Genomic DNA, 14571 nt, shown 5'->3' on the forward strand with positions numbered 1-14571 from the left:
CCCCGACTCCGCCCCCTGCCGGAGCCCGCCCCCTTCCCTACCCGAGCGCCAGGCGCGGTCCTCCCCGGCCCCCTCCGGGTCCTGGCCCCTGGAGGGGAAGGGGGCGGGCCGCGCCGGGGGTGTGACAGCTCCCGCCCGGATCAGTGCCAGCTGCAGCCTCGCTTCAGCGCCCGGTGCCAGCTGGCTCTTTCGTTTGGGACGGAGGGGAGGCTCGGGGTTCCTTGTCGCTGGGGGCTGGGGTGACGTTGTCCCCCCACCAAGTCCCCAGTTCTCCCCCAACCCGAGAGGAGCCTTTCCACCCAGCCTGGCTGGGGCTGCCTTGGAAGCGGCTCCAGCTACGAATTGGTCGGCTCACTTCTCCTGGGACTTACAGGCCGGGGGCACACAGTGGCTCGTTGTGGGGCGGGCGGGTGCTCCCGCCACCCCTTGCCTTCTGCTAGAGCCTGCAGGGCTGTGCGAGCTTGAAGGAGGAACATGAAGGTGGGTATGATGGGGTGGGGGCAGGGGAGGAGGAGCAGAGGAGGAAGCTGACACGGTGGGGGAGTTGGGGTGGGAGACAGAGGCTTGGTCAAGGGTGAGGAGGGAGGAGAAAAGAAGGGTTTGAGCTGAAGCTGCGTTTCTCGGGGATCCAGTGAGTCCGCAGCTCCATTCTGGGAGTTGGTGGAGATCCCTGCAGGTCCATGGTCGGTGGGGTGGGGCAGAATTCCAAAGAAGGGCCTGATCTCTGGTACGCCGCCGCCGCCGCCGGCTGGAGACCCCTAAGTGCGCCAGACCGGCAGGCCCCAGTGAAGGTCTTCCTGTCCCTCCCCCGGCTCCTGGCAGGGGCGCAGCACCTCCGCCTGACCAGTCCAGAGGATTCGAAGGAAGTGCTTCTGCTTGGGGCAGCCGAGCCGTGCTTTGGTCCAGCTGCCCCGGACCCAGCCTCATGGCTGTCTGCCGTCCTCTTCCCATCACAGGTGGGCTGGCCAGGTGAGGGCCGCTGGCAGGTGGGCCTGGCTGTAGAGGGCGACTCGATTCTGGGAGCACCGCCGTTGGGAGGCCTCCCGGACGTGGTGCCGGAGGGGACGCTGCTCAACATGGTGCTCAGGAGGATGTATCGGTCCCGAAGCTGCTCCTACCAGCTGCTGCTCGAACACCAGCGCCCCAGCTGCATCCAGGGGCTGCGCTGGGTGAGTCCCATCCCCTTCCCTGGCCAGGGCCAGGGCCAGGCCCCCCTGGGCTGGAGAGGGCCCCCGACTGGGAGGGCGAGCATGCTGCTACCAGTCCAGCTTGCTCGGCGGGCATGGGGGATACACCTGGGGTGGGCAGCAGGTCAGGCAGCCTGGCTGCAGTGTGGGTGTCTCACACAACTGCGTTGGGTATGCGGGTATGCTGGGTATGCGGGTATGCGTGGTGCCCAAGTCCCCCTATTCAGGAATGTGGCGAAGGGGAAAAGAACTTGTCACTTCCCTGTGGCTTGAGTTAGGTGCTCGTGTGTTCTTCAGGTGGTGTGGGAGACATGTATGAAATACAGGGGTCGGGTCAAGTGCTGGGGAGGTAAGCTTGGTACTATTCTTTAAACATCACCGTGGCAGCATTCTCCTTAGTGAGGACTGAACTGCATGGAGTCTGTGTCTTGATCTGGGGTGAAGTGGTTGGCATTTGGCTTGGAGGGGCTCAGGGGAGAATTATGAGAAGTTTGGAGACTGTGAGATGAACGGAGCTCCCTTTGCCAGTGAAGAACATCTCTGGAGCTGCAAGAATGAAGGAAAGAGAAGTGTGTGTGGTGGGGGGCAGGGTGCGGGGGGGTGGGTAGATGGTGGATGGTAGGCAGGATATGGTTGCAGGATCCAAAACAGCAGAGAAGCTCTCCCCAACCACCCAGACTTAATAGATTTTCTTCACCTGAGCTCTGGTGTGTGTCTGTGACATGTGTGCAGGTGGGTGGGGGGGCCCATCGGGGCAAAGGGGTGGAGTTGGATCAGGTGATAGAGTTTGGAGAACCCCTCTCTTAGGAGCAAATTCTTTTGAGTAGAATGACCACCACCTTCTGCCTCCTCCTTCCTACCTCACCCATTTATATATTTACCAAATATAGCCATTTATATTTACCAAATGTACCAAAATATGAAGCTGAGTTGAGAAAACCAAGGCCCACCAAGATAATGGGGTCCCCCTTGCAATGGGAAGTGAGAGGAGAATCTAGGTGTCAGTCCCCAGCTGTCCTCCACCCCCTCCCTCCCTGGGTCTTCCTGAGAAGGGGCCTCATGGGCCTGGGTGCTGCTCCAGATGGCACTCTGGACGGAGCAGGGGAGCCATGGTCTTTCTAGGCTCAGCTGTCTGTCCCTCCCACCCCCACCCCAGGTCACTGGCAGTAGCTACTGCTTGGAGCCAGTGGGCTGGAACCCTCCCTCCCTCTTTCCCTCTCAGGCTATAATTACTTGTGCATTTCCTGTCCCTTTCCTAGCTTGTAGAGGCTAGGTGGGGAGTAGGGGGAAGGTCAGGGGCCAGGACAATGAGGTCACTGGAGGATCCCCTGGGACCCAAAGTAAGGGAGAGAGTGGAGGAGGCTGCCAGGCTCTCTCCTGACTCCCTCAGTCCCAGAATTGGAGGGCTGGTATGCGAGGGGAGGCCAGAAAGGTGGGGCTGAGGATCAGTGGAGTGAGAGATGGGGTCAGAGGCACAGAAACAAGGCCCCTCCCCCACCAGGTATATGTGCGTGAATTGATGATTAGAGGGAACTTAGATTTTTAGGGCTCGAGGCAGGGGCCACATCCTCTCCTGAGGACATCTCTGGGGAGTAGGCGTGAGGTGGTTTCAGCCCATTGTGTCTGTGTTTAAGAGACTCTGGGTCCCTGTGAAGCTATTAATTCTCACCTGTGGGATGATGCCTTTGGCTGAAGGGGCTCGGATGAGGGAACAAGTGTCTGGCAGGGAGTGTGCACACACAGGGCGATGGGTGGATGTTGTAAGGACGTGGAGCCCAGCGTCCCAGGAGGACAGTGCTGGGAGTTACCCAGGCCATGGCCACCTTTAGAAAGCTGAGGGGGAAATCCATCAACCTCCTGAGGTCTGAAGAGAGCACTTTCTGTTCCCATTAGACCAGAACAAGAGAAAATTAAAGCAGGTTACAGCAGGAGACCCTGAGGTTTGATACAGAAAGGACTTAACAACCATGGCAAAGCTGATGCTGGAACAGTATGGAAGAACGTCTCCTTTGATAAACATTATGGGGTCACACAGAGTCGGACTGAAGTGACTTAGCAGCAGCAGCAGGGGTACATGAGATATCTGATGCCTGGGAGCCAACACAGAAACCAATCTATCTAGAGGCAGGGGCAAGGTCGGGATGACCTCTGGTGGGTCCCCTAAGCTTAGAGAACCCTGAGATGCTACTCTTTGAGTGAGTGTTTGGGGAGAGGTGGCTCTATTCTCTAACTCAGAAAGCATGCTTTCATTCAACCTGTCCAAATGATGGAAGTAGTTAGTGTTTGTGCAGTACTTATATCCGAAGTGATATTATAAGCTTTAATCACATCAAATAATCTCACAGAAGCCTGAGAGATACCTACTAACGCCATCATTTCATTTTATAGATGCAAAAGCAGAAACACAGAGAGGCTAAGTGACAGTCTAGGGTTACACAGCTGCTAAGGGACAAGCTGGGCTTGGGTCCGAGACAATCTGGCTGCAGAGTTCAAGTCTGTGGTGTATATTCTCTTGCTACAGAAGGTACCATTGACACTCCAGAACCTCACCCTGCCTCATGCATCCTTTCCCAGTCCCATCACACACAGCCCTGGCCTGAGACCCTAGCCGTGGCTTAAGGGAACTGGTCTGACGGGTCCCCATGTGGCTGTCTGGCTCTGTGCCTGCCCCTCCAGTGTGACTCTGACACTCAGTGACAGGGAGGGGGGTGGGGCAAGCCATGGCCCTGTGCAGGGAAACTAACTGTAGGACCTCTTCTCCCACCCTGAGTCCTTCCTGTCCAAACCTGACAGGAGGTGGTGGGTGAGGGCCTCCACCCCTACCCATACCAGCCACTGCTTTCTAGCTGAGAAGCCCCTAAGCTGACACTCAGGGTCATCAGATCAGGTACAGCATCAAAGTACAGCATTTCTTGCACCGTGTCCAGGTGATAGCTGCCCATCGTGAAAGAAAAGTTATATTAAGTTACCATTGACTAAGTAGTTACTGCAAAGCAGGCATGGCTTTGAATGCTCCATATTATTAATTAACTCATTTGATCCTCAAAATTACCCTATGGGATAGGTACTATTGCCACCAACCCCATGTTATAGATGAGGAGGCTGGAGCACAGAGAGCTTTATAAGCAGCCCAGGGTCACACAACAAGCTGGTAGTGGGGAACCAAGATTTGAACCCAGGCACCTGACTCCAGAGCCCACACAGCTGACCGCAGCCCCTGAATAGCACCCCCACCGTGATCCCAGGAGGTCCCCATGCATAGGAGCACGGCAGGGGTTCAGAGGGACTATGATGACACACACACGGGACTTCATCTAACTCAGGATTGTTCAGACTTCCCTGCCGGCGGAACATTCCTGAAGACAGAATTTACCATCGTGAGCAGTGGGGGAGGCCCAGCACCAAGGAGGTGCCATGGGCAATGGTAGGGCTTAGTGGCTAAGACCATGGGCTTTGGAATCAGGTGGGCACAGGGTGAATTCTGGTGCCCCTATTTACCAGCTTGAAAAGGGCAGGTTACATAACCTCTGTGCCTCCTTTTCCCTAGCCAGGAAATAGGAGACAAACACCTACTTCTGGATCAGTGTTAATAACAATTATTCAGTAGGATCGGACATTTCTAAGCAGTTGTGTGACTCTGGGCAAGTTACTTCATCTGTCTGGGCTCCTGCTGCTTTCCTTAGGAAAATAAGAGGAGATGCCTTCAGGTCTCTTCCTTAGCTCTGATGGGCCAGCGTTCCAGCTCTGAGCCTCCTGCACATCCCCTGGGGCAGGACAGGAAATGGTTGAAGCAAGGCCTGCGGATCTGAGATCTGAGTCTTGCCCAGCCTGGCCACGTGACTGGGCACCTCCCCTCCTGATGTGCCCTCCACGGTCAGAATAATACCAGGAAGGGAGTGTGTGTTGGAGCCTGGGTCCTGGGCACTGAGGGGCGTTGGGGGGACTGGGGCCACCTGGGTACTCTGACATGAACAACAACGAGTCATGAGCACTTGGCACTGTTTGTTCCAACACAGGAGGCTGGCCGTGTAGCATTCCTGCCCTTCCTCCCTCCTTGGCTCCTCCTCCTCTTTTCCTGTGCTATCGCTGAGTCCCCAGGGCCATGTCTGGCGGTAGGATGGGCCCCATGACTAGGGTAAGGATACCTCTGGGACACCTAGCAACTTCCGCCCAGCACTGGGCCAGGCGCCTAGGCATGTTGGACCTCAGGCCTCTGCCCGGCGCACAGTGGGAAGATGCTGGGACCAGGGGAGAGGGCTTGGGCGCCAGGCCAGGTCCTCTTCAGGCCCTGAGTGCCGATAGGGAGGCATCGCAGAGAAAGAAGGGGAGGGAGAGGAAACAGGCAGGTGTACTGGGTGGAGTGAGACCGAGAATGTGAGCACTTCTGGAAGGGCTTGAGTTTATCCCTGGCTGTCTGGCTATGTGTCTGAGTTACCAGGGCACATCACCTCTAGAGTTTTGTTTCTTGATAAGTCAAGGAGGACTGACCTTGCCTGCTCTGCCTACTTCCTGTCTGAGCCTATTCTCTATGAAGTCAGATGAAATCACGAGAAAGACATGCTGTATGAACTATCCAGTGCCTGCCTTTGGGAGGGCTCCTAGAGGGTAGGGCATCCTGCTCAGGGGTGTTCACAAATTCCAGTTCTCAGATGGTAGGAGAGGAGCGTGAGAGGCTTTTATGACCGACATCCCAGGGCGAACAGGCCTGTGAGTCCGGCATGGCCCGATGGATGCCAAGGGCAGGGAACCTCGTTCACCAATGATTCTACATAAACCCCATTTCCGGAGCCATCCCATGTGCTACCAAGCCTGACTCACGTTTGCAGGGTTAGAGACCAGCAGCAGCATCTCGGAGAATAAAGGGCCTTCCAGCAGACAGCCCGCCCTGTGCTTCACAGATGAGTAATAATAACTAACATGCACACACAACTGCATGTATATGCCAGTCAGTGCTTTAAACATTTGATCTCTATTAACTCACATAATCCTTTCCAAAGCTTGAGTTGTTATTATGAATGTTTTATAGATTCATAGGCAGGGAGAGATTAAATCATATATTCAGGGTTACATAGCAGCAGGGACTAGAACCCAGGAGTTGGCTCCAGGGTTTGTGTCTTTAACTACGAGGCTGCACTGAGGCCCGCAGAAGGCAGGAGGTTTGTCCATAGTCCTGTGACTGGGGACCGACCCTGGCTCGGCATCAGGCCATGGGTCTCCGGACCTCCTGAGCTGCTTACTTCCTGGCCTTCTTATCTCATGTCCCCATGCTCCCCCAGGTCCACTGTGCCCCTCCCTGCCCTACACGCTGAATTACCTGGATGCCTGGGCACAGTGGGCCCTGAGGAAGCAGAGCCTGGACCTTATCCCTGGGGATGCGCTGATGGAGTCATGAAGGAAGACACGGGTCCAGTAATAGGGCTGCAGGGTGGCGATGAGGCGGATGCCTGGCATATGCGGGGGTTACCCAGGGAGTATTTGTTGAACCGTTAGCTAAATGAATGTCTGGAGTCAAGAACTGGGCCGGGGCTGGGAGTCACAGTGGAGGAGCCCGAGAGCTGGGTTTCAAGGCCTGCCACTAACACTCAGACTCCCCACTGCCCTCAGACGCCACTCACCAGCAGCGAGGAGTCCCTGGATTTCAGTGTGAGCCTGGAGCAGGTACGAGTCCAGAGGGGCGGGGCTGGGAGGGGGCCCGCATGCCTGGACTCAGGGCTTGAGCCAGCTAGCTGTGTCTGCCTCCTCCAGGCCTCCGTGGAGCGGGTGCTCAGGGCGGGAAAGCAGCTGCATCGACACCTCCTGGCCAACTGCCCCAACCTCATCCGAGACAGAAAGTACCACCTCCGGCTCCACCGGTGAGTGGCGGCCCGGGCTCCCCCCTCGCCCGCCTCTCCACTACCCCCAGCAGTTTTCTCTCCTTTTCACTCTGTCCAGGCTCTGGACCCAGCCTTGCTGCTAGCTCTAGAAGGTGCTATTCGGATGGACTTCCTCCCTCCCCTCTCTCCCTCCTGCCATCTGACCTCCTTTCCCTGCCCTGTCCCCTTGTCTTCCCAGGCAGTGCTGCTCCGGCCGGGAGCTGGTAGATGGGATCCTGGCCCTGGGGCTGGGCGTCCACTCCCGGAGCCAAGCCGTGGGTATCTGCCAGGTGCTCCTGGATGAAGGCGCCCTCTGCCATGGTGAGCCTGAGCCCCGGTGGGTGGGCGCCCTGTGCCAGGCAGTCCTGGGGAGCAGGCCTGTGCTGGGCATCTCCGTATGGGCAAGTCTCATACCTACGTGGCCTCAATTTCCTCTCCTCCCCCTCACCTGGGCCTCTGCCCTGCAGTGAAACACGACTGGGCCTTCCAGGACCGAGACACCCAGTTCTACCGTTTCCCGGGGCCGGAGCCAGAGCCTGTGGGTGTCCATGAGCTAGAGGAGGAGCTGGTGGAGGCTCTGGCCCTGTTGTCCCAGCGGGGGCCTGATGCCCTGCTCACGGTGGCACTTCGAAAGCCGTAAGTGGGTGAAACCCTGCTCTCAGACTCCGTAGTCTCCCCTCCGAGGGGGAGTGAGCCCCTACTTCTCGTGGAGGGATAGGACCCTGGCTGGACCCGAGGCCTGAGCTCTGGTCTGCACCTGCCACGGACATGCTGTGTGATCTCGAGCCCTCCTGCCCCCTCTGAACCTGGTCCTTCCTCTGTAACTGAGGCCGTGGGGCCTGTGGCCTCCAGGGACCCTGCCCTCTCTGAGAAGCATCCGTGGCCAGGACAATCATGGCAGGTCTGGGTTCAAATTCCAGTTCCACTGGCTACTAGCTCTGTGTCCTTGGGTCTCTGCTGGCCAGCTTCCTCTTTTATCAAAGGATAATGATAGCCCACATCGTGGGGTTGTTGTGAGGGTGGAATGAAGTCATATGTAAAGTGCTTGGCCCAGTGTCTGGCACATGGTGTGTTCCCATCAGAGGCTGGCCCATTATTGATAAACAGCCACCTCTGGGGCCCCGGGTGGCCCAGGCTGAGTGGGCGCTGTGGCTCCCCGCACCTGGCTTGTTCATCACTTCTTCCTGGTCCCCTGTGCCCGCAGCCCTGGTCAGCGCACAGACGAGGAGCTGGACCTCATCTTTGAGGAGCTGCTGCACATCAAGGCCGTGGCCCACCTCTCCAACTCGGTCAGCCCCTGGCCCCGCCCCACCTTGCCCTCCCCCAAACCTCCCTTCCTGTGACCCCTGCCAGGGCAGAAGACACGCCCCTCCCCTTCCACCTGTGGCCTGGATACTTCAGTCTAATGTCTTGTCCCCAGCATGGCATCCTTGTCTGAAGGTCCTTCTGGCTCTCTGTGCCCATTTCTTCCCCTGCCTTGTCTCCTGCTGAATCCCAGGTCACCTGACCTCATCAAGCTCTGTCCCCCGAGCATGCGTGGCTTTGGACCTAACCTCCTCACCTGGCCCCTCGTCCCTGGACTCGCCTCTCTGATTCTCGTCCCACTGCCCACAGGTGAAGCGGGAACTGGCTGCAGTCCTGCTCTTTGAACCGCACAGCAAGGCAGGAACTGTGTGTAAGTCCTGCCTGGACGGGGGCGGAGGCCACAGGGAAGAAGCGATGGGTGCCTGGGGCATGTCTGATTTGTGCTGCTTCTCTCAGTGTTCAGCCAGGGGGACAAGGGCACCTCGTGGTACATTATCTGGAAGGGATCGGTCAACGTGGTGACCCATGGCAAGGTGAGTCTTCCCCCATGCCCAGCCCCTGGGCAGAGCTGGTCTCTGGTCCTTGTCCCTGTGGGCAGTGCCTTTAATGGACCCAAGGCTGCCGGCCTCTCAGGTCTCCTCCTGCTTTGGTGGCTCTGGGTCTGTCCCGGTGAGGGCTGGGGGGCTGGGCTGTAACTCGGGCCTGGCTGCAGGGCCTGGTGACCACCCTGCATGAGGGAGATGACTTCGGACAGCTGGCTCTGGTGAACGATGCACCTCGGGCCGCCACCATCATCCTGGGAGAAGACAACTGTCATTTTCTTCGTGTGGACAAGCAGGACTTCAACCGTATCATCAAGGTGCCGCTGCTGGGGGTGGGGAGGGCAGGGACATGTGTCTGGAGAAGTGGTGTGGGGCAAGGAGTAGGGACCAGATGGATACTTTAAGGAGTAGGGAGAGGTCGGAGGTGGAAACCTTGGGGATGATGGCTGGAGGAGGGAGCCCAGCTCTGGGTGTGTGAGGAGGTGCGTGGCTTGCTGAGGAGGCTCAGTGAGCCCTGGGAACCCTGGTTCCCGTGGGAGACCAGGGGTGAGGTTACAGAGGGGTGAGGGTCTGGGGTGCAGGGGGAGGCGGCGTAATGGAGAGTGGGGTCCATAGAAGGAGCACTGGGAGGGACAGGGTGGAGGAGGGGCTCAGGCTGGGTGAGAGGCACCAGTGAGGGACAAATCTAAGGTTGTGGGCGTTGACTAGGGCGGGAGAAGGGTTGTGGGTCCTTGTGGGAGCCTTGTGGGGCTTGGAGTTTGGAATGGGGGAGGCAGAGGGAGAGGCCCTAGAATGGGTAAAGGAGTTGTGGTGTGTTTTGAGCACTGGGTGTGGCTTGTTCTCCAGGATGTGGAAGCAAAGACCATGAGGCTGGAAGAACATGGCAAAGTGGTGTTAGTGCTGGAGAGAACCTCTCAGGGCACTGGCCCTTCTCGTCCCCCAACCCCAGGCAGGAATCGGTAACACACCCGCCGTGCTCCCCTCTGCATACCGTCTCTCTCGCCCACCTTCTCTTCTGTTTCCTGGGCTTTACTCCCTTCTCTGTGTCATATACCTGCCCGCTGCGGGTGGAGAGGCTTCCAGGGATTAAGATGCATCCCCCGTTAGTCCCCCTTCCACCACACGGGGTGGGGAGAGGGCTGGCAAATAGGGGTGAGCGATATGATTGATTCTTGATGTCTGCCCCCGCTGCGGGAGCGGGAGTCGGGGCTCAAGTGCTATGGACCGGCTGTTTCTTCCAGGTATACAGTGATGTCTGGCACCCCAGAGAAGATCCTAGAACTTCTGTTGGAGGCCATGCGGCCTGACTCCAGTGCTCATGACCCAACAGGTAGGGGCGGGAGACACGCTGCCTGCTTTCTGACTCAGAGGGTGGTCAGCACCACCTGGGAGAGAGCCAGGCACCTGCATCTGACCTCATTGGGTGCTCGATTGGCCTCTTTGGTCAGCTGGCCAGAAGTTTTCGTTCCTGTGTTCTTGGCTTGTGTAGGAAGTGCTGTGACGGGGACGGGGTGTCACTGCTCCCTGGCCCGTGGCGGGATTGGTAAAAGGGGTGTCCCGATTGTGCATATACTTGAGCTCAGGAGACTCGACTGCTGAATCCCTCACCTGTCCCCTGTCCCTGCCTTACAGAGACATTCCTCAGTGACTTCCTCCTGACCCACAGTGTCTTCATGCCCACTGCCCAGCTCTGTGCTGCCCTCCTGCACCAATATCCTTCCAGCCCTGGGGGTGAGGATGGTGTGTGGAGCGGGGAGGACGGATCCCCTGAAGCATGGCTGTACTGATCCCTCCAGGCCCAGCCCGTTCATGGGCTCCGGGTGTCCTGCCCTTCCTGTGCCGGTTCCTGAGGGTGGTGGGTGGTCCTGTTGGACACTGTGGTTCCCTTGACTGGGACTCACCTTCCACGCGGAGCCCGCCGGGGGCAGCGAGCAGGAGCGCAGCTCCTACATCTGCAACAAGAGGCAGCAGATCCTGCGGCTGGTCAGTCAGTGGGTGACCCTGTACGGCCCTACGCTCCGCACTGACCCTGTGGCCACCAGCTTCCTCAAGGTACCTGGGAGCCAGGAGGGGCTGGGCCGGGTTACCCAGGGTGGACACGGGGGTCTCAGTGAACCTTGGCTTCTCCCAGAAACTGTCGGACCTGGTGAGCAGGGACACCCGGCTTAGCAACCTGCTGCGGGAGCAGTGGCCAGAGAGGCGGCGACACCACAGGTGATGCTTTGGCTCGAGTGAGCTCGTCACGGGCGGGCGGGACAGGCTGTGTGGCAGGAGCTGGGAGCACTGCCTTGGGGGGCAAACAGGTGGCTTAAATCCAGCCTGCACCCCTGCAGCTGTGCCGCCCTAAGCCCGTTACCCCACCCCCAGGGCTCCTGCTCCTGTCTGTAAAACCCTGTGCTATGCTCACTTGTCCAGTCCTGCTCATCTCAGCGAGTGTTCTCACCAGTGCCTCACTGCGCACCCTCCCGTCACGCGTCCATCCATGCTCAGGCAGCCCACAGTCATTCGTGTGTCATCCTCCCACTGCCCTGCACACCTGCTCTGCTCACTGGCTCCTCTTATTGCTGAGCACCCTTGGTGCCAGCTCCCGCCTGCTCCACCCAATTTCCCAGCCTTTACCTCACACTCCCGGATCTTCCCGCCCTCCCAGGCCTCCTGTGGGGGCAGCTGGGCCTCGGGGAGAGCTCTCATGTGGCCTCCCTGACCTGACACCACATCGGATCCCCTTCTCCCTTGAGCTCCTTCCCTCCCCTGCTGGCCTGGGACAGTCGTAGGATCCAGGGGCTGGATTTCAAGTCATGCCTGTTCTGGGTCATCCTCCCCAAGTCTGCCAACCTCTGAGCCTCTGGTGATGGTGGAGGGAATCCAGAGCCTGGTACCCTTCGGCTCTTGAGCCTGCATCGTCCTGCCTGCTGGGGGACCCTGCCCCCAGTCTCACCTCCCTCTCACTTGCTCCACAGGTTGGAGAACGGCTGTGGGAACGCGTCTCCGCAGATGAAGGTGTCTGACCCGAGTGGGCTCCTCACGCCTCTGCTGGGCCCCTGCTTTCCCCCTCCTCCAAGGACCTCCAGGCCCCTCTGCATGGGAAGGTCCCCCCCCAAACACAGGCACATCCTTGGTCTGGGATAGGTGATCATGGAGCTCGGGCTGCGTGTGACACTGGGGCTAGGCCTTGCAGGAGACAGAGGTCTAAGGTCACTCCCCCCCATCCCCACAAGAGGTTTTATTCCATCTGGTCATGCTCACATGTGAACTAAGTTGCTTCAGCTGTGTCCAACTTTTTGCGACTCCATGGACTGTAGCCCATCAGGCTTCTCTGTCCATGGGATTCTCCAGGCAAGAACACTGGAGTGGCTTGCTATGCCCTCCTCCAGGGGATCTTCCTGGAGATCTCTGACCCAGGGATCGAACCCACGTCTCTTATGTCTCCTGCACTGGCAGGCGGGTTCTGTACCACTAGCACCACCTGGGAAGCCCACTCATGCTCCCAGCTCGAGCCAGTTAGCAGTTCCTGCCTGGCAGGTGAGGGGTGGTACCTGGAGGCAGCTCAGAAACCCCGGGGTCCTGGGGCCAGTGCCATCCCCAGCAGTGGGCTGGGAGCGGAAAGTGGGAGGAGGAGTCCTGACTGGAGTGAGATTTGAAGAATGGGGTGTCGAGGACTGGGAAGGTAGTTGGGGCCACCTGTGGAGACTCACAGTGAGAATCACACCCAAATGCCACATCTGGGCCTGCAGGGCCCAGCTGGCTCTCCCACCTCATCCTGCCCCCTTCCTCCTCGGACTCCTTTTCTGCTGAAGGTGAAGCTCGCTCCCTCCTCCGTCTCCTGCCCCCACCTGCTGGCCCCTCCCATCTCCCTGTGAGAGCCCCTCCCCCACTGGCTCCTCTCCAGGGTGTCCTCCGTGGTTTTCCTCAAAGCTTTGTCCCAGTGGAATTGTTTTCTTTGTTTAGTTGTCTCCTTGCTAGTTGTCTGCTGGTGTCTGTCACGGCCCACTAGAATGCTGGCTCCATCCCTGAGGGGCCTTGACCTCAGTGAAGAACAGGCTGCATGCCTTAGGTGCCAAATATGCTGTAGGGGGGTTGGGAGAGCCACCCTGGCCTCCAGTGGCTCACAAGGAAGTGAGGGACAGAGCTGCAGAGCAACCTCATGCTGAATAAGGACAAAGATGGGGTCTCTGGAGGCAGGAAGGAAAGGGCTGAAAAGGAAAGTGTCAGGGTCAGGGAGAAGCGACTGCTGGAACTGAGAGATGCAGGGAGTGAAGATGGAGGGAGAAGAGGCTGCAGGCAGATGTGGGGAAGGAAGCCCGCCTCCTAATGGAGCCCTGGAGGGGCCAGAGCAGGTGGGGCCCTGTGGGCCCTGGAAAGGGGCCTGGCCTTTGTCCTTTGAGCATTGCGAGCCATTGGAGGTGTTTGAGCCCAGGATTGACAAGATGGGATTTGTATATTGAATAGGTCAGCTGGGGAGCCTGAGCTTTATTCAGCAGACAATGGTGGCCTGGACACTGTGATAGGAAGGTTAATCTGGCTCTGGTCAGGCAGATGGGAGTGGGAGGGAGGGAAGCACCCGAGAGGCAAGGCTGGCGGAGAATAGTTGGCGCTGTTATAGAAGATAAGGCGTGAGGAGATACGGGCTGGTAGGTCTGGGGATGGCCTGGGCTGTGGAAAGGGGAACACAGAGACCCTGGAACTAGATGATACTCTGTGGGGGAGGGGAGCAGGGGGGAGCAGGAGGTTTGAACCCAGGGGAATGGCCGGAAGAGTAGCCTGGGAGGCGGGATGAGGGGATCCGAGGAGTGTGTCGAGTTTGGGATGATGCAGCACAGATATGGAAGATCCTGGAGGCATTTGAGACCAAGGTCTGCAAGAGAATTCAGTGCCCAGTGGTATGGTTTTAAGAGTCTTCCATATGCTGGGGGCGGAGAGAAAGGAGGTATTGGTGCGTGATGCTGGGAGGAGCCCTGAGGGGAGTGCAGAGATTTGGAAATCCAGGGAAGAACCATGGACCAAGGTCTAAACCTCATCTGCCTCCTTCAGAGTTGGGAGGAGGAAAACAGTACAAAATCTGGAAAGAATAGTCGGTGGGCAGAGGAAGTGTGTGAGGGAGGCCTTTAGGCAGTGGGGGCCCCCAAAAGCCCACTGTGGTGGGGCCTTGGAGGAAGGGTTATGGGGCAGCTCACACAGTTGAGTGTTGGTGGACAAGAGCATGGGGGAGGGGGAGTGGGCGGGCAGGTTTAGAATTTTAGCTGGGCCACTTAGCAGCTGTGCTGCTTTGGGTATGTTACTTAACCTCTCTGAGCCCTCACTGATTTTATCTGTAAAAGGGGATAATAATATTTTGTCAAAGGGCTTTTGTGCATATTTAGATACTTAAAATAAGCATGTAGAAAATAGCAAATGGTAGCTGAAGGAGGAAAAGACCAGGATCAACAGCTGCCTTGTGTTCATATTAGAGAGGCTCTGGACCCATTTGGCAGAGGGGGTAACACACATATAGAGGGGCACAGACTCATTCTGAGCTCTGCCCTGTCTTCCCCGGGAGCCTTGGTCCCCAGGTTCCCAGCGCCTTACCTGCCCCGGGTTTGCGGGACACGCAGATCCCTTAGGTGGTGTGTGTGCTGTGCGGGACCCCCGCTCTGGGTGACAGGCCCCTCCCCTTCCCTGCATGCTCTCCTGTGTCAGCTGGTCCTT

The 14571-nt window shown here is 58.1% G+C and overlaps 1 protein-coding gene across 1 annotated transcript in view; it reads left to right on the forward strand.

Annotated features, from left to right (window-relative positions):
* Nucleotides 1-492: 492 nt before the first annotated feature.
* The window catches only part of RAPGEF3 (Rap guanine nucleotide exchange factor (GEF) 3), a 23889-nt gene continuing 9810 nt past the window's right edge, over nt 493-14571 (forward strand). Inside the window, exons 1-15 of the mRNA XM_010837516.1 lie at nt 493-1169; nt 6792-6845; nt 6933-7039; nt 7239-7360; nt 7507-7675; nt 8244-8328; nt 8654-8714; nt 8801-8877; nt 9057-9203; nt 9733-9845; nt 10128-10216; nt 10519-10597; nt 10788-10938; nt 11018-11100; nt 11847-11896. Of these exons, the coding sequence (XP_010835818.1) occupies nt 681-1169; nt 6792-6845; nt 6933-7039; nt 7239-7360; nt 7507-7675; nt 8244-8328; nt 8654-8714; nt 8801-8877; nt 9057-9203; nt 9733-9845; nt 10128-10216; nt 10519-10597; nt 10788-10938; nt 11018-11100; nt 11847-11896 (1876 nt within the window). The 5' untranslated portion in view covers nt 493-680. The remainder of the gene's footprint in view (nt 1170-6791; nt 6846-6932; nt 7040-7238; nt 7361-7506; nt 7676-8243; nt 8329-8653; nt 8715-8800; nt 8878-9056; nt 9204-9732; nt 9846-10127; nt 10217-10518; nt 10598-10787; nt 10939-11017; nt 11101-11846; nt 11897-14571) is intronic.

The sequence above is a fragment of the Bison bison genome, unplaced genomic scaffold (assembly GCF_000754665.1).
Source record: "Bison bison bison isolate TAMUID 2011002044 unplaced genomic scaffold, Bison_UMD1.0 scf7180017864077, whole genome shotgun sequence".
Taxonomy (NCBI): domain Eukaryota; kingdom Metazoa; phylum Chordata; class Mammalia; order Artiodactyla; family Bovidae; genus Bison; species Bison bison.